This window comes from Gracilinanus agilis, chromosome 3 (assembly GCF_016433145.1).
Source record: "Gracilinanus agilis isolate LMUSP501 chromosome 3, AgileGrace, whole genome shotgun sequence".
In the NCBI taxonomy this organism is placed as follows: Eukaryota; Metazoa; Chordata; class Mammalia; order Didelphimorphia; family Didelphidae; genus Gracilinanus; species Gracilinanus agilis.
Genome location: NC_058132.1, coordinates 408,363,612 through 408,383,851, shown reverse-complemented (window position 1 = coordinate 408,383,851; position 20,240 = coordinate 408,363,612). Strand labels below are relative to the sequence as shown.

The 20,240-nt window shown below is 38.4% G+C and overlaps 1 protein-coding gene across 1 annotated transcript in view; it reads left to right on the top strand.

Annotated features, from left to right (window-relative positions):
• Positions 1-14,454: 14,454 nt before the first annotated feature.
• PAXBP1 (PAX3 and PAX7 binding protein 1) overlaps positions 14,455-20,240 on the top strand; it is a 39,103-nt gene continuing 33,317 nt past the window's right edge. The window contains exons 1-2 of the mRNA XM_044670208.1: positions 14,455-14,934; positions 16,150-16,278. Coding sequence (XP_044526143.1) covers positions 14,580-14,934; positions 16,150-16,278 — 484 coding nt within the window. The 5' untranslated portion in view covers positions 14,455-14,579. The remainder of the gene's footprint in view (positions 14,935-16,149; positions 16,279-20,240) is intronic.

The window sequence follows — 20,240 nt, the reverse complement described above, 5'->3', positions numbered from 1 at the left end:
CTCAACATTAAAAAAAAAAATGAATGGTCAAAATTGTTTTTACGTGTAATTGGGAGAAAATAAAATATTATTAAAAAAGAAATTTGATTTAAATTGTCATTTTGGCCTTTTAATTTGTCTTATATTCTGAGGGATATGAATTAACCACCATAAATTCGATTACCAACTAGAAATAAGCCATTCTGCAATACTTGAATAATTCAGTTATACTTTTCTTATGAAAATAATTTTATTAAGAATGTATCTTTGGAAATTTGAAGCCTAGTTGAAATTTGAAGAGAGTTCTCAAAAAATGTAAAAATAAAGACAAACTTTATCCTTAGTTTCCATATTTTTGTTCTACTTTCACCAGAATATACATCTTCATCTTTTACTCTACATCTCAGGCTGCCTGTTGTCTTTTCTTCCCCTAAGTTCAAATATCCTGTCCTTCAAATTCAAAGGAAATTCTAATAATTCACTTATCTCTAGAATAATAGCTTTCAATTGTTTTTTTCAATGATGATGACGATGATTTTTCTTTGAAGCATTCACATGTCTTATCTAGTGCTTTTTATGATCAATGAGAGATGGCTTATGTTTGTAGCCTGCAGCCAGGACATAGTCAAAGAAACTAGCCCAGGGAAATTGAATTATTGGTGTTGGCTCCTGTATTACATAGTTCTAAATAACAACCTAATGGGTATGCTAAATAAACTGGGTCCTTTTTTTTTAATGGTAAAAAACAAATTTACTTTATTGAGGCAATGGAAGGACAAAAGAACAAACAGTCCCTGCCCTCAAGGAGGAGCTTGTTTTCTGTTGGAGCAAACAAGACATGGTTCCTAGACATTAAAGAGTTTACATTCTACTAACTTAGTAGTGTATTGACACTTGTCTTCTTTTTTCTTTTAGGTGTTTTTTATTTGTTTGTTTGTTTAATTTAGAATATTTTCCATGGTTACATGATTCATGTTCTTTCCCTCCCCTCCTTGCTCCCCACTCTGGGAGCTGATGAGCAATTCCACTGGGTTTTACAGGTATCATTGTTTGAAACCTATTTCCATATTATTACTATTTGCAATAGAGCGATCATTTAAAGTTAACATCCCCAATCATATACCCATCAAACCATGTGATCAGTCATAAGTTTTTCTTCTGCTTTTCTACTCCCAAAGTTCTTTCTCTGGATGTGGATAGTGTTCTTTCTCATAAGTCCCTTAGAATTGTCCTGGACCATTGCAATGCTGTTAGTAGAGAAGTCCATTATGTTTGATTGTGCCACAGTGTATCAGTCTCTATGTATAATGTTCTCCTGGTTCTGCTCCTTTCACTCTGCATCAATACCTGGAGGTTATCCAGTTCATATGAAATTCTTCCAGTTTACCATTCCTTTGAGCACAATAGTATTCTATCACCATCAGATACCACAATTTTAAACTGAGTCCTTTTAAAAGGGAAACCCCAGAATAACTGTGTTAGCACTAGAAGAAGCCTTTAAGATCTAGGTTCACCATACAGATAAAGAAGTTGAGGGCCCAGCAAGGTGAAATAAATACTGTGTGACAGAGCAAAGAAGTTAAGGTGTAGTCTTTTGTTGCATGAAGACAGGTATAGCTTCTGAGAATAAAACAATAAACAAACCAGTAATACTGGTCAGATCACAACTAGAATAATACTATATTCTGGGCACCATAATTCACAAAGCATAATTTAGAATATCACTAGAGTAGAACAAATAGAATAGAGAAGGTTCTCAAGTGCAAGCTATATGAGGGATAAATTCTAGGAAATGGAGTTATTTATATTTAGCATCTAGACAAGAAGACTCAGACTTAATAGATGTCTTTAGTATTCATGGAGCTGTTGTATATAGATGAAGGATTAAATTTGGCTTCAGAATTAGGAGCAGTTCATAGGTAGAAGCTGCAAAGAAGCAAATTTACTCATTTCAATCCTGTTTTGACTCTTCATGACCCCGGCTGGAGTTTTCCTGGCAAAGATACTACTGAACTGGTTTGCCATTTCCATCTTCAGCTCATTTTACAGATAAGGAAACTGAGATAAACAGGGTTAAGTGACTTACCCAAGGTAACACAGCTAGTGTCTGAAGTGAGATTTGAACTTTGGAAGGTGGGGCTTCCTGATTCCAGGCCTGGCATTCTATAATCTTGCTACCCAGCTGCCCCGAATTTAGGCTTAATGTAAGAAAAATCTTCCTAAAAGTTAGTACTATCTCTAAGTAGAATGAGTTGCTTTGTAAGGTGTTCAAATAAAGATTAGTCATTTGTCATGTATGTTATAGAAGGGATTCTTTTGGAAGGTTTGTATTTCATCACCCCTGAAGCCACTTCAAACTACAAAATTCTATGTTTCTGAACTGACTTGCTCAATAGCACATGGTAAAGTAACAAAGTGGGACTTCAACTAGAGTCATCTGATTGTTTGGGCTGTGTCAGTATTATAGTTATTAGATATTATAAATTGCAGTTAAAAATGTAATATAATCACAATGTTTCCAGTAGACACAAATGCAAGTAGAATGTTCAAATATGAACTATGGAGAATAGCTGACTGAATCTCTCCTGTTTCATATAAAATAACAATTTAAGCCGGGAAGACACCTTCCTCACAAAAAGCCTCAGGAGTTAGGTAGTTCAAGTATTATAATCCCTCATTTGCAGATAAAGAATTTTTATGTTCATTATGTACCTACTATGTACCAGGCACTGTGCTAAAAGCTATAGATATGAAGAAAGGCAAAAAACCCATCCCTAATCTAATGTCAAGGAAGTCAAAATCTTGTAACATGTAAACAACATATAAATAAAATTATAAATTAAAGATAATCTCCAGGCTGAAGTGAGAGACCCAGCCATGTCCAGCCTAGAAGCATAAGGGATGCTCAATCTCCAAGTAACCTATCTATTCAGAGGCTTCCAAACAACCCATTTCACCTAGGGTATAGGGGTTGGGCCCTTAGGTGAGTGGGGGGAGGGGAAAGGAGGTAGAATCTCAATACTATTATAAGTTTGTGGCTTCCTCAGGACAGCTCTAGACAATTCTCTGATCCTAGGGAATCTGTTCTTTCCCAGAAAGTGTTGCCTTCCCCAGCTTCTCAAACTTTTCCAGGCCTAGAGATCAAAGACTAGGGAGAAGAATCAGGATGAAAGTGTTGTGGGCTGATCTGTGAGAAGAGAGCAGGGGAACTCTAAATGTATTAGGCATCTGTAATAGCTAGGTTGCCCCTGGAAGGGAGAAAGGCTTCCTCAGGCCAAGGAGTTCTCTGCCTCTCAGCAGAAGTCAGAGTATGGATGAGGGGCATAAAGGATAACAAGGAGGGAGGGGGTACAAGTCCCTGATGGGGAGGCCATGCTTTCTTGGGAATCTTTTTGACTCCCCTACCCCCAGAATTTTTTCTAAGGGTTTGACACTTCCAAACTTCTTTGACCTGAAGTCTTTTTCCTTGTTTAACTGCATATCCTTAGGTATGAGACCAGACAATACTTCTCCCTGATATGCAAGCACCCCTAAGGGTGAACAAATATCAGCTTCTTGGTTAAGAATGCTAGAATGATAGTCTAAAGAATGCACAATACTTACAAAGAGTAACTGTGGCACAGTCTATTGGTAAGGCTAGCAGTTACCAATAATAGAGGTCAGTGGTCCCTTAGTGACTACAGACACCTCTGATAGGGCAGTTTCTTATATAGTTGAGAAGGCACTGAGTTATATAGAGTAACAATACAGTTCAGTGATGAAATCCAACCTAAGACTGTAATTGGCCCATAATTACATAGTCTTACTAGGCAGGGTCTTTATGAGCCCATGGTGGTGGTGGGTAGGCAGGGACAGAAGCAGTCATCATCCTTTGGAACATCCTTTGGAAAGTCCCCAAACTCACCATTACCTACATCAGTGGGACCCAATGCTAGGGAAAACATAATGAAGTTGAATCATCTTTCAATGTATCTTCTTTATTTCCCGCATGTAGCATGGTTTTTATTGTGTTGTATGAGGCCTACACAAAAAAAAATTGTGAATCTAAGTTATGAGAACTTTGTTACAAAGGCAACATGACTGGTGTTATTAATAAAATAAAATATGATTAATAAAACTCTTAAGTATCAATCAATAATTAATTTCATAAGAATTGGGTTTGAGTCTTTGCCTGACACTAATCTGGGTCTCTTGTTTCCTTCAGTATAAAACTGAGGGGGGCTGAAAAAGATGGTTTCTAAAATTCTTTCTAGCTCCAATAATCTGTGAATCTGAGATTGGGCATCCATTTGACCCTGTCTTAGCTCAGCCTCAATTTCAGTAAGGGTTGAATAAAATTCTGTAACCTTGGGCATATCAGTTCCCCTCTCCAGGCCTCAGTTTAGCCCTCTGTAAAACTAAAGTCTCAAACAAAATTATTAGATTCTTTCTAGCTTGATGACAGTACTTGAAGAGTTTTGGTGGTGGGAATGGAGTGTCAGGTGAGGGAGAAAGAAAAAAGGCTCTATGTCCTGAAAGCCTGTTTATTGTAAGTAATTCCACCCCAGGAATTACTGCCACATTCTAGACTGTTGGCTACTGCCATAATGGATCAATATAATGAACAAGCTAGGATAAAAGGAAGGCTTAAGTGTTATTATGAAATTGGCAGGTATGTTAACATAGAAAAGGGGAACAAATTAATAGGGTGTCTGAGGACAACCTCTGAGGCCAATAAGAGGCCCCTAAGGTCTGCCAAGTTGCCACAGGTTTGCCATCAAATGATAGACTTTTTTTTGCATATGTGAACTATGTGTAATAGAGGGGGAATATTCCAGCTCAGTTGATGTAGTCACAGATACATAATAAAGTTTTAATGTGTAAACAAAATGAGTCTGTAAGCTGATCCCTTTAAGGGGTATGAAGCCTTTAATGAGTCAAGAAGGGAAAAATTCCACTGTCTCAAGAAAACAAATCAGGCAAAGATGTCTGCCTGAATGATAGACAACCTAGTCTAGCCACACCCATGCCAGCAAAAATATGAAATTCAAATCAGACTGAAAAGTCCTTAAGAAACCCAATGAGAAATTTTATTAAGTGAATAATTCCACCCAAAATTACACAAAAAGGTAGCCAGCAGCCCACAGGGAATAAGAAAGGGGTATCAGCAAAGCCAACACTAGAGCCAGCACAGACAAATTTATAGTCTCCCAGAGAGACCAAAAAAGGGTCACATGTAGCCTATGGAACTCTGTGTCTAGTTGCTGAAAGTAAAAAATTCCCTTTAAAAAACCAAGGGAGTTCTAAGCCCCAGGATGGGTCCCTGGAAGTTCCAAAGGCAAAAGTGACCAGTATATCAGACTTCCCCAGGGCTTAGGGGTCTCTGAAGACAGATCTCTTAGGGGACCCTAAAGATCCAACATGCTTTATCTCCAAAGGGAGAAGGGAAGAGATGATATAAAAAATAGAAGACATCAACATTAAAAAGATTGAATTATTAAAAAGAAATAAACCTAGAAAAAAATTTTGAGTAACTGTAACGAATCATGTGATGTAGTTGTAACATTCTAGAATAGGGAGAAAAGAAGTATCCCTTTAGAACTCATTTTTTCTAAGAGTATTATTGGAGTGAAATAAGAGCAGAGACTTTGGTTGCTTTGGTTCTGTTCTAAGGATTTTTAACAGGGGGAAAGAGAAAGCAAAATAAAAGGAACATACTGTTCTCAAAATCAGGTACATGAAAGGAAGAGTCTGCAAATATGTATGAAAGAGGGGTGAGGAAAGTGGGCTTATTCAAACAAAGGAGGTTTGAAATATGGTTTGATTTTAGTGTGAAGCAGTTTACTTTCTCCATAAACATACTCTTAATATAGGATATATTGCTCAATCAGTGCTGTAAATGTAGTAGACAAATAAAGAACTAGAATTTAATAGGAAGGCTGTTAATTGAGGAATGGCTGGACAAATTGTGGTATATAAACATATGGAATAGAATTATATCATAAAAAAACTATGAGATAACTGTAGAAAATCCTGGGGGAACTGACATTGAGTGGAATAAGCAAAATTAGGAGAATACTTTATACCAGGTCAACATTGTAAGAAAAAACTGTATGACTTAAGAACTCTCATCAATGTAACAACCAACCTTTCCTCCAGAAGATCTATCATGAAGCATGTTACCAAACTCTTGACAAGAAAGGTGATAGGTTTAGGGGCAAAAACAGATGTACATTTTTTGAAATAGCCACTATAAGGCTATGTTATTTTGTCTGACTATGCTTATTTATTATAAGGATTTCCCCTCCCTTTTCACTCTCTTTTTCTTTTTTTGTTTTTTTTTTGTAAATTGGAGAGGGATTCAGGAGAGAGGCAAAGTTAATGATACTAATGCTTTCCAAAAGGAACAAAAGGTCAGAAGAAAGTACAGAAAAACAAGAACGTTTTGAAAGCATTGTATGCAATTATATACTTAAAAAACAGGCAATATAAAATGGAGACTCACAATTTCATATTCCAACTCTTTTTTATGTTCTGCTGTGTAAATGCACACGTTCTTTTTCTGTTGTTTAAGTTCAAAATTAATAAAAAAAAATTAAAGAGACGCAGAGCCATGGGAAAGATTTTTTTTTTAAAGATTTTTTTTTTAATTTTTTAAACCCTTAACTTCTGTGTATTGACTTATAGGTGGAAGAGTGGTAAGGGTAGGCAATGGGGGTCAAGTGACTTACCCATGGTCACACAGCTGAGAAGTGTCTGAGGCCGGATTTGAACCTAGGACCTCCCGGTCTCTAGGCCTGGCTCTCAATCCACTGAGCTACCCAGCTGCTCCCCATGGGAAAGATTTATAGAATAATTACATTTAAGGCACTGATAAAGCAATATACCCTAGACAGACACTATGCTTTATGGAGAAAGTCAACTGCTTCACACAAAAATCAAAAATACTTAACTGGTAAATAAGTCTTTTGGACCCAACAACTAAGACTGCCAAACTAATGAAGTAAAATATTGTCACTATGAAGCAGAAATGTTCTTTAAAAAAAAAAAAAAGAAAAATTCAGAACATTCTGCCTCTAGGATCTTAAATAGTTAAGCTCTGAAAAGTGCTAAGGAAGATGATTCCAACAAGAGGTGAAGGCTTTCAATTAAGCAATAAACATTTATTAAGCACTTGTTATCATTGTCATGTTATTAAGGCACTATGCTCTGCATTTAGTATAAAAATAGATGAAAAATAATCCCTGTTCTCAAGGAGTTTTCACTGTAATGGGGAAAACAATATACAAATATATATATAGAAGCTATATACAGGATAAATAAAAATAACAAAGGAAGGCACTAGAATTAACAGGGGGTAGAGAAGACTTCCAGTAAGAGATGAGATTTTAGTTGGAATTTAAGGGAAACCAGCGAGTCAGTAGAGTTAACAGAGGAGAGATTGTTCCCGGCCTGAGGGACAGACTGAGAAAATGCCTGGAAGCTGAGATATGGAAGTCTTGGTCATGGAACAATTAGGAGGCCAATGTCACAGGATAGAAGCATGTGTTGGGGAATGAGGTATAAGAAAGGTTAGTTTATGAAAAGCTTTGAATGCCAAAAATAGCATTTTGCATTTGATCAGACCTATACTTTAGGAAAATTATTTTAATGGCTGATTAGATAAAATGAAGTTACTTGATGTAGGAAAGCCCACCAACAGACAGCAAGCCCTCACACCAGTTACTAGTTCTCCCTGGCCACCTCACCCTTTAAATGTAACAGAAAACTTAGAAGTGCTACTCTACTGTTGCAGAGGTGGGGAGGGTGGTTTCATCAGATTGATGTATTTTCAGGAATTCACTAAAGTGATTCTCTATTCAGGCCTCTCTTTCTTGGATGCTCTAGTACAGTGATGGCAAAACTTTTAGAGATTGAGTGCCCAAATTGTAACCTTCACATAGCTCATGAGCTGCTCCCCTTACCTGGACAGGGGAGGGAGAAAGCACTCTCACTGGACTGCTGGGCAGAGGGGCAGATGATGAGAGAAATGTCTTCAAGGAGCATGCAGAGAAGGGGAGGGGAGCAGCCCCCTCCAAAACATGTGCCATAGGTTCTCCATCATGACTCTAGTATAACAGGGAGCCCCTGGGGGAAAAAATTATTTCTCTTTGTTATAGATTATAATTGGTCGGTTTCATAATGTGTTTTTATAGGTTAGATTAGTCTCTAAGATAACTCTTGTTTGAATACTTATATTAATTTCTGTTGTGTAATTGTACCTGTTGCATTGAAGTTAGCATGAATAGACACTGGTGTCTAGCAATTCACCTAGAGTACAACAGGAAAGTTCCCAATGATACTTAAAAAACCAAAAACTTTTTAAGCTGACCTTCAAGTACTTGCCTTATTGTTATATAGGTCCAGATAGCTTGTCTGACATCTTTATAGATTAAAGATCCATATGAAGAGGTTTGCCTACTGGCCTATAATTCCTGAGTAACTTACCCAAAGTGTTTCAAAGATGTAAAGTTTCAGGGATCTGAAAGAATTTTTATTCCCCTCTTTAAGAATTAAACCTGCTTGATTCAGTGGGTCCAGAGCAGAGGTGACCCTTTTGTGATAGAGGTGTTCCAAAATCACCCCATTCCTAGACCAATGATGGTTTATTCTAGCATTTGGGACCTAAGTCCAGAAGAGTCTTTTCAGTGGTACCAGTAGGTCTGTACTGACACACAAACAGTAAAACAAAAGTAATTTTCTCACCTGAAGGGTGAAGAAGTGATTTCCAGGTACCTAAAGGACCCTATCCCTATAAGAGGAAACCAGCATGTTTAGAGCTCTGAAGGGACCAGGTCTTCCTTCTGAAAAGTGTTAATTTCTTCTCTTTTTTTGCCCCTTTTTTTTGACTGGATGAAGTCCTTTGCAAGCACAAAGATGGGCAACAACCCAAGAGAATTTAGTAAAATGATATGTCTTTGTTAAATTGCATCCCCATATATTTTATAGTAATTATTATTAAGTTAATTTCTTGAATTGTGCCATTTGTACAGAAAATGCTAAATTAGAGGAAGAATGTTGAGAGGTGATATGTGATTATCTCTTCCTAGCTCAACTGATGCTGTCAAATAACATACTCAAAACCAGGCTTTAATTCAAGGTCTAGATGAATCTATACTCTGATCTCTTTTTGAGGTGTGAACTAATTATTTTAGTGAGTGAAAGGGATCACTCAAATGACTGTGGAAAATAAATTAGTTTCACCTAAGGGTTACCTAATAAATTAAGGACCTAAGGACTTAAAATAGCTAAACTCTGAAGGGCTTGAGGTAGTAAAAGTTGGTAGCTGTCTGTGGAGGAGACTCCAGCAAGACATAGAAGGGCCTTTCTTTTATCACCATCAGCCATATCATAGGAGCTATTAGAACAGTAGGGGAAACTACACAGAATAGGGAACAGAAACATACTCCAAACAGATGTGATGGGGATATAGAGTGACAGTCACTTGAGAAATCGTTCCAAGGATCATGGTCCCGGCATTTGAAAAGTAGGTTATGGAGACATATAGATTCTGGGAACCTTGTATAAGAGCTCCAAGAAAAAAGAAAGGCCTTATAGGCCCTGTAGTACTAGGAGTTTTCTGTTCATTTTGCCTTATATGGATGCTAGATATGTGCCTCACTACAATTATACCATAAGTTTGAGCCCACACTTCCCATGTATGTTGTATTTATGAGAATGCACTCTCCCATGTTTATGAAATGTTTTTAATTATAATTCTTGTAATGCCACAGAAGTATGTAATTGGAAATCTTTTACCTTTAAATTACATTACCCAGGAGCCCACTGAATTCTTGTCTTTATGGGCTGACATAGACAGGAGATAAAAGTGTCTAGCTCTCTTTCCTTCCAATGAGGGCAGCTGTGAATGTGAGACTTGATCAGGTAGATGAGCTTGGGCATGTGGTTTTATTTTGTTACCTTTTTATTCCTTTACTTCTAGTGATTATAAATAAATCTTATAAAAATATAATATTTGAAGCTATTACATCGATTAATTTTAAATTTTACAGAAGTGAATTCCTATGCTAAGAGCTCATTAGTTCTTTTAGATAATAGTTATTTGGAAACACACTAATGGGGCCTTGTTAGAATTACATCTCTTCTTTGATACCAGTGGAACCCTGAAAGTAGACACCTTTCTGGAGTCACCCAAATCCTTGAGTTTGGGTACAAGTTGAAGGAGTAGGCCACAGTGGGTGCTATGCTAGTTTTACTGAACCAATCATTTCTTCTTTAATTATCTATAAATTACTAGTGGCTAAGACTTTTGGAAGTGATATAAGCTAAGACATAAGGCAGTGATGCTATAAGATTCAAGTTCCAGTCCTCTAAAGATACCTTACTATTGAGACAATGGCACAAGCTTGAATTATGCCAATAATGTACTAGATTGTCACTGATCTCACATATACTAGTAAACAGTAGGTGTTATCCAACATTTACTGTTCTATGGCTATAAAAACTCAATGTGTTGACTTTAGACCTATGGTCAAGAAAGAACTCTAGAGATAGTAAGAAACAGATTTTGATTAAATAGGGTCACAGTTGATGTCACAAAGGAATCACAAACTGGGGTCTAAAGTCAACAACATCTCAGTTCTGTACTGTCATAAAAACAGGAGACAAGAGCAAGTTCCCAAATCATAGATAAGACCAAGCAGAACACTACTTGTATGAAGCTTTTAAAGAGTTCTGAAGTTAGCTGCTTTAGGAGCCTGTATTGCAATCATGAAGAAAAGGGTCACTTAGTGCCCAGGCAGCCTGCTTCAGTGGGCAAGCAGGAGACAAAACTCAAAGATCTAAGGCAATCCATACCATTAGGAAACAGAGCCAAACCAGTAGCCATCCAGTAGCCTGAACTGGATGAAGATCCTATGAAAGCCTGAAACAAGTATATCTAACAGAGCACCTGCAAAAGACAGAGCCAGTACAAAATTCATACAGCTTGTATTCTAGGAACCCACCATTAGGTCTATAGTCAGGTTTACTAACACCTGGAGGGGCCCATGGTAGATATAGAGCATAAGAAAGGATAACACAATGCCTATGTAGCTCCAGAACTAGGGAATCTTATAAACAGGTTGAAAGTAACTCCCTTAATGAAATCATTACAAGAAACATGTGTCAGGACAGTTACATGGCTCAGTGGACAAAGAGGGTGTAGAGGCAGGAGGACCGGGGTTCAAAAATGTGGCCTCAGACACTTCCTAGCTGTGTAACCCTGGATAAGTCATTTAACCTCAATTGCCTATCCCTTACTGCTCATTGGCCTTGGAATCAACACAGTATTGATTTTTTTTTTAAACCCTTAACTTCGGTGTATTGTCTCATAGGTGGAAGAGTGGTAAGGGTGGGCAATGGGGGTCAAGTGACTTGCCCAGGGTCACACAGCTGGGAAGTGGCTGAGGCCGGATTTGAACCTAGGACCTCCTGTCTCTAGGCCTGACTCTCAATCCACTGAGCTACCCAGCTGCCCTACAGTATTGATTTTAAGACAGAAAGTAAGGGTTAAAACAAAACAAGAGACCAAGCATAGCAACTGGACAGCACCAAAGACTTGGGAGTCTTGAAAGAGGCCTGTTACAGCACAATATACAATATCCGGCTGTGAAATTGGAGTTTGTAAAGAGAAACAAAGAAAGAGACAGAAAGATAGAGATAGAGGGGGTAAGCCCAAAATCTGTGTTTAGCCATCAGAAGACATACAGATTCAGGGTTTCTAGAAGAGGGTGGTCCTTAGTCCTAGCCACCGATCAATTGCACAGGCAATAGAAACATGATTAGGCCTATCTTGTCCTTCCTGAGAATGTGAGAGTGGGCAGTATCTGGTCCTAGCACAAAACTCCAATTCCAAAACAGGTAGGAGACATTAGTAAATAGAAGAAAATGCCAAACACAATGAAGAAGTATTACCAATTATGAAAAGATAAGACATGGCAAAGAAAAGAATTACTATACAAAAAGTACAGTAGAGCCGTATAGAAAAAATGACTTGCATTCCTCAATAGTGGCTAAAAGATACAAATAGGGATTTCTTAAAATAGCAACAACTATAGTTTAAAAATGCTTCAAAGTTGTTTTAAACTTTGAGGTTCAACCTTACACACACCCCTCCCCCACCAAAAAAAGAAAGTTAACTGCAGGAAAATTGACACCTTGCAAGTGCATCTTTTAGTTCTTGATGCTGGGAGGGTAGAGGTGGGGTGGGGGTGAGGAGTGTCTGAGGCTGGCAGACCACATGAGTTAGGAGTTCTAAATTGTAGTAGGGAAAAAAACTGATCATATCTGAACAAATTCTAGTACCAACATGGTGAACATTCAAGAGGAAAGAACTGCTAGGCTGACTAAGGAGGGGCTGGTGGACCAGCCAAGGTCAGAAAAATGGAGCAGGTTAACACTTCTGTGCTGATAAGTTTAGAAATCAAGTCACCAAGTGACCAATGCACTTCCAGCCTGGAAAAGCTAGAGACCTAGTTTAAAAAAAAAAGGCAGAGGAACATTCATATGCTATGAATTAGTACAGCAATTCTGGAAAATAAATTTTGATTCACAGATACCACTGTTAGGCCTAATAAAAAAGACAACAAAGAAAAAAGGATCTATGTGTATAAAATATTTGTAGCACTTCTTTTTATAGTGCAAAGAACTGGAAACTAAGCAAAAGTGCCTGTCAATTTGAGAATGCTATATATATGTATACTATTCATGGTATCTGAAGGCATGGAATTCTATTGTGCCATATGAAATGACATAAGATTTCTGGAAAACCTGAGAATACTTGTAGTCATTCATGAACAGAATCAGAAAAATAATTTATACTATATTAGTTCTGTAAACAAAACTCTGAAAGATTTAAGAACTCATATCAGTGCTATTGCCCAAGTAAGATTCTGGAGGTGACAGATCCAAGATGCAAAAAGAGGCATGCATTTTTGGACAAGACCAATGTGGAAATTTATTGTTTGCATATTTGTCACAGAGTTATTTCCCCACTTCTTTGCAAAGGAAGGGAGGAAGGGGGAAAAAGGAAGAAGGTATTAGACAATAAATGCTAAATTTTGGGGGAAATTTTTTTTCTTAAAAAACCCTTGCGTTACATGCAGCACTCTGGTGCTTGTCTCAAGAGAGCTAATAAATAGTAGCAGCTAGCACTTATATAACACTTTTTTAAGGTTTGCAAAAAAGCTTTACCAATATATATCTTATTTTTATCTTTATAACAACCCTGGGAGGAAGTAGGTACATTTCACAGATGAGGAAAGTGAGGCAATGAAGAGATTTCTGCAGATTCATGAAACCAGTCTGTGGCTGAATTTATACTCAGTTCTTCCTATTTCCAAGTCCAGTAATTCATTCACTGCACCACCTAGAAATCTCTGCCTGGAACAAAGTTAAAAGAGCTGGGGGATGGTGTCAGTACTCTTTCATAAGATGGGAGGAGAGTCATTCTTAAAATAAGGGCTTTAGTCTCAGTCTCAGCCACTGAAATACTTTTAGGGACAACTTCAATCACAGAACCTTAATCGGATTAAGATTTCAAATAAAGACCCCGACTTCCCGCCCCCCCTCCCCCAACACAGTACAGAAAAAGATTCTAAACCAAAAATAGATAAAAGTCATGTCTTCAAAAGCTCATTTTCTAACAACACTTCATTACACACAGGACAGGAGTAATGAGAGTTGGTTTTGAACCCAGGTTTTCTGACAAGGAAATCCAGTGTTTTCTCCATTTGCCCAAACCAGCTCAATACTGGGTGTCTTCAAAGTAGTGCAATTTCAAGCCATCTTAAACTTTTAGTACGACGTGTAATTCCTATAGTCATTCTTTTGTAGCTCAGTTCATTTGCGGGGAGAGGAGGAAACGCACTAACCAAAGCTTCAGCAAGTACCTCAAGAACTCACCTGCCTACAAGAAAACGTAGCAAAGGGGGTGAGGGAGAAAAGGCTGGTTTTTGACGATTTGAAAAATAAATTATATTAAAAACTATGTTTTCTATGATTAAAGGTAGGATTCCATCCTCCTCTACTCAAAAAAAAAATGTCCTGTAAGTAGTCGCCTCAACTGCTCCCAACTTTTGGCCATCCCTCAGGCTCCCCAGGGAAGACTAGCTGAGGTCACTCCTGTCCCCTCTTCGGTCCAGATATCTTCTGCTCCACTCCCGGGCAACTCTCGCTCGCTTCTCTTCCCCACCTCTTCAGTGCTCTCGGCGCGAGGCAGGAGACAAGACCACGTGACATATGAACGCAGACTCCGTAGGTCAGAGGGCGGGGCGTGACTTTCTAGGCGCATGTTCCCTTCATCTCTATGGTTGCCCCTGTTGTCGAACGCGACGTTTTCAGCCTCCGCCCACCCTTGAGTCTTCCGAGCCGGCAGGGGGCAGAAGATTAAATTGCTTGTCCCAAGGAGAGGCGGACTCTAGGCCTCCTTGTGCGCGGGTTGGGGGGGAGGAGTGCCTGGAGCTCGGAGTGGGCGCCTGCGCTGTCGCGTGCTCTGCTCTCGGATCCGCGGTGTGTGAGGGCCTAGATCTCCGGACGCCGCCTCGGTGGGCGCCGCCGCTGCCACCACCTTCTTCGCGGCAATGTTCCGCAAGGCCCGGCGGGTGAACGTGCGCAAACGGAACGACTCGGAGGAGGAGGAGCGGGAGCGCGAAGAGGACCAGGAGGCGCCGCCGCTGCTGCCGCCGGGCGGGGGGGAGGAGTCTGGCGCTGGGGACAGAGCCCCCGGCGGTGAGCTCCAGTCGCCCCCCCTTGCCCCCGGCCCGCCGCTCCTCTCCTCCGCTTCTGCTGCGCTGTTACTAAGCCCTGGGACCGATGCTGGGCCCGGCTTCCCGGCCAGCGCCGAGCAGGGCAACGGCCTGAAGCCGCGCAAGAGGCCGCGGGAGAACAAAGAGGCGCCCCGGGCCAGCCTGTTGAGCTTCCAGGACGAAGAAGAAGGTAACCGTCATCTCCGCCGCCGGCGCCTCATCCCGCGGGGTGCGAGCGCGGGGAGCCTTCCGGGGGCCCCCACTCCAGTGGAGTTTTGGAGGACCCAGACTACCCCGACCCCCTCTTCTTTGCACACACAATGCTCTTATGCTTCTTCGCCTCGTGTCCCCTCGGGAACGTGGCAGGCCCACTTCCTCCCCCCCCCCCCCTGGGAATTTCGACCTTAAGTCTTTCTTATTACCGAAATACTTCCCACTTCGAAGGAGAAAGGCTACATTTTAGCACTGCTCCCTGGGATGAGACGTGAGTCGTGCCTAGTCTCTGTTACCTCCCAGCTGGCGCCTGGTGCAGGAGCAGCACCCTGTGGGAAAAGAAGAGGGAAAAGAATGTATATAGTTATGTATAGAAAACATATGTTTTTATGTGTGTATCCCTAATTTGCGGTTCTAGACACACACTTTTAAGTGAGAAAGAATAAATGAGAAGCTTGGGGAACCTTTTTAAAATCCGAGTTAAAAATATGAGTTCTTTCTTGCTTTCTTTTTAAACTGAATTTGCCTAAGTGCATCTGATAGGCCATCAATGAAATGTATTTCTTACTCTTACCCATGCTTGGCTAATGAAAGTCACATTACACTGAATGGAGATCTCAGCTTTTCTTTTGATTGGATCTTGGTTTGCTTCTTTGTATTTTTGAGAGCAGGATTTGTTTGGGCTAGAGATAACATATTACAAATTAAATGAGATAATTTTAGCAAACATTAGGGAGCTACATAAATAGTAGCTCTTTTTTTGGCCAGACTACTCCAAATTTTTAAACATAAAATTGATGTGCCATGGAGTGTAGGCCTCCCTTTGAAATATCAAAAGTAGAAACTAGACCTGGGAATTAACTGGCAAGTTTTGAGTTAATAAAATTATTAAAGATTTTTAGTATTTGGGGGTTAAATCCTTTATTTCAGTGTCTTCTCAATAGCATAGGAGCTTAACATTGGAATAGAATATTTCTTCAGTCTTTTAGATGCTATTAATAGGGAGCAGAAAACAGAAAATCTTTACTCCTCCCTGTTGCTCAATGCAAGTGAGATTATAAGCAGCTTTAAAATGGGTTAATGATTGTAATGTATAAGTTTTAATTCCAGAAACTTAATTGTTTAAACATTATGACAATTTTGAGTGTGGCTAATATAGATGTTTTACATGCATATTTTTTTCTTTTTAAAGAAACTGAAGAAGTTTTCAAAGTGAAGAAATCAAGTTATAGCAAAAAAATAGTAAAACTACTTAAGAAAGAATATAAAGAAGATCTTGAAAAATCAAAGGTTAAGACAGAACTCAATTCATCAGCTGACGGTAAATAGAAAAATATAATATATTAACTGTATAGCTTGGATATTCAATGAATTCAAACTGGTTTGGGGGGAAACTCTTTTCCAATAAAACATTTATTAGATAATGCTTTTGAAATTACAGTGTATTTAAAGAAAGTATTAAATATTTGACTACCATTGGAATTCTCTCATTACCATGGCATTATGTCACCTATGTTTGTCAGAAATAGCCATGATGGGAGCAGCTAAGTGGCTCAGTGGATTCTGAATCAGGTCTAGACACAGGATGTCTTGGGTTCAGATATGGCCTCAGACACTTCCTAGCTGTGTGACCCTGGACAAGTCACTTAACCCCTGTTGCCTAGGCCTTACTGCTCTTTTGCCTTAGAACCAATATATACTATTGGATTCTAAGACAGAAGGGAAGGATTTAAAAAAAAAAAAAGGAAGAAAGAACCATTCATCTTTTCCTTTCCCATTGCTTTCAGGAGATGTGTGTAGATGATCTTGAGTTTCAAGTTGATATAATTTATATTCCCAACCTTTTTTTTTTTTAAATGCCTCTTCACATAAAGGTGATAGTTGGTAGTTGGTGAAATCACCAACAGAGAGAAAAAAGATAAAGGGATATATGGCAGAACTTATTTTATACTCACATAGAGTATAAAGACATAGATGATAACTGCAAGAGAGAGAAAAAAATCTCACATTGGTGGGAGGAATACAGTGACAAAGTGAGAAAAACCTCAGGAGGAAAAAGTAATTAGAATAGTTTCAAATGACACAAAGGATAGGAGGTGAAGAAAGATAAGGTATGACCAAAAAATAGTAGCTTTAGCTCTAAAGATCATTGGTTACCTTGTAAAGAAGTTTTAGTTAAGTGATGAATGAAAACTACATTTTGAGGGATTGAGAAATTGAGAGGTGCAGAAGAGGAGATAATAAACATAGAAATTTTTTTCAAGGAGTTTGGCGGTGAAAGGGAAGAAAAGCTAGATGTTAGGATCAAATGAATGATTTAATGAATGTGGGAATTATAGGGCAGCTAGGTGACTTAGTGGATAGAGCACTGCAGACAGTAGGTTCTGGTTTAAAATCTGGTCTGAGACACTTCCTAGCTGCATGCTTGGACCATTCACTTAAACCCAAATGCCTAGCCATATCCAAAAGTTTTTTTTTTAATGGAGGATTATCTGAACGTGTTTTAATGAAGCAGAAAAGAATCAGTGTTTAAGGAGAAATTGAAAATTAGAAAGAGAGGGAATAATTGAAGAGGCAGACTCCCAGAGAAGATAAGAGGATGGGATAAGGCACAGAAAGAGTAAATTGGCACTGGCAAGGAGAAGGGTTATCTATTACTCTGAGGAAAAAGCAGAGGAAATATAGAAATGATATGAACTATCAAATTAGGAAAAGAGTCAGTAAATATTAGACCCCACCATATGCCAGACATCTTGCTAAATGGTGACCAAAAAAAAAAAAGGGGCAAACACATTTCCAGTCAAGCTTGGAATCTAAAAGTAGAGACAATATATGAAATAAGTATAAACAAACTTAATACGAAATAAATAGGAAATAATAAAAAGAAAGCACTAGAATGTGGAAGTGGAATATTTGGATATGATAGGTGAAGTGAAGGTATAAGTCAAATCAAGGGAGTTGATGAACTGGGAAGCAAAGACATTTGAAGAACGTGCTAAATTTAATATTCCCAAGAATAAGGGCAGAGATTGAAGTGGAGCAAACATTATCCAGGTATAGGGCTTCTTGAGAAAGAAGAGAAAATTATCTGGGAGCTAGTAGATGATAGCCACCAAGATCTGGATGGAGTGAATCCCAAAGGAAGAGAGATTTTTGAATAATGGTGGTAAAGGAAGGATCTGGAAGGGATAGTGAAAAAGAAAAACCACTCTTATTTACTTTTGTGACTCAGGATGTGGGGAAAGCATAAAAGATGATTTTTTCTAATACTGGAGAGGATCTATTTTTTCATTTATTTAATTTATTAATTATTCTTAAGTATTTTTCCATGGTTGCATGATTCATATGCCTCCCCCACCCCCCACCCCCCAGCTGACAAGCAGCTTCTGGATTATACATGTATTAAGGGATACTATATTTTTGGTGGACAGGAGGAACAAGATTTTTCTTTATTGCAAGATGGGTAGAGGATGAAAGGAAGAGATGCAAAAGTCCATTTTTAAGTAGTAGAATGGAGGGGGTCTGTAAGACATGGTGGAAAGGAAGAAAGATGGGATGAGACTAGAGAAGGTATAGTGTTGATATGATGAGGGTAGTAGGTAGCATGGGAAGGAAGAATCATTTACAAGGGAAAGCTTCAATTAGGGTGTGGTTAGGAGGGAAGGTTAGTGGAAAACGATATATATATAGGAAAAGAATACATCAGAATAACTTTTTAATACCCATAAGAAACCAAAGTGCAAAAAGAACAGCATTATTACTGCTTGGTTGAAAGTAATATATGCACTTTCTAAAAAGCTACATAACAAATTCAGTTTCATATAGAACTTGGGAGAAGTCAAATTGGAAATCTAATGAAGGAAGTCCAAAGTGTGGATAAGGTCCTTTGAGGAATATTGGATTACTTTAAGGTATAGGAGAAAGAAATAGGGAAGAACCGAATTGTTATAGCCAACAAGGGAGGAGAGAATTTCTGAATCAGTTCAGAACTTATTGAATGCTCTATTTTTAGTGCCAGTAATTATAAAGTAGTTGGTGAGAAAGTACATGGGATATGTCAGGTGTAGAGTAGTTATTTGAGAAATCTAACAATTAAAAAAAGAGGAATGGTATCCGGTACAATAAGAATTCTTTACCTGGAATTCATGGGTCAATGGATAGATTTCATGGGGATCTGTGAACTTGAATAAGAAATAAATTACATCTTTATTTTCATTGACCTCTAACTGAAATTTAGCATACTCTTCCATTATGAATGTAGGCAACAAGCATTCTGAGAAGGGATCCGTAAGTTTTGTCAGACCAAAAAAGGACCCTATGACAAAAACAAACGAAACAAAAAAAAACCAACCAAAACCCAAAATTTAACACCCTGCACTGGAGGGAACAGCATATTTTACTGAAATTTTGTTATTTTTTTTTTTAATTTTGTTTTTCGAGGTAGAAGAAATTGTTTATATATGTTCATAGGGAAAAAAGCCAGCAGTGATGAAAAATTCTAGAGAAAGGAGAATTGATGGAGTGAACAAAATTTTTTTTTTGAGCAAGATAATCAAGATAACATATGCTAGGTGAGCTAGGTCCAATTTAATTCAGTTCAATAAGCATCTAAATGCCTACTCTCTGCAAGGCATTGTACTAAGCCTGATCATTTAAAAAAATAGTTCCATGTTTTAAGCAGCTAACTTTCTATTTGAGGGATAAAGTATATGCACAGAAAAGTGAATACAAAATACATACAATGGTATAAAAGGTAGCACTGATAGCTGCCAGGCATCAAGAAAGGCTTGGAGTAGGAGTTAACACCTAGGCTGAGTCTTGAGAGGAGCCTAGAGATCCTAAGAATTAGTAGTAACAAAGAACAACATTCCAGTCACGATGGCAAGAGAATAGGAATGTATATAGAAATTACAATAGGCCACTTTGGCTGGTATAGAGAGAGTAATGTTATCGTCATCCTACTGAATATTAGTTTGTTGTTTTTCTTGGAGTGATGTGGGGTTGATTTGGAAAGAGTTAGATTTCTGGGGATGAGAATTCAAGAAAATCTCTTATGAATAATTTATAACATCAATTGCTTATATTAGCTACATAACAGATTCTTATGTTTTTCACTGCTTTCAGTATAGTATTAATTATAATAGCATTTTGGTCATCTCTTTAGAAATCTTCTAAGAATAAAGATTATAACAAAGTTAGCCAGGTAAGAAGAATAGATAAAGGTGTAGCTTTCCAGCACAAGGTTTATTACAAATGGCTGAGGAGAAAGCATTGATACTTTGT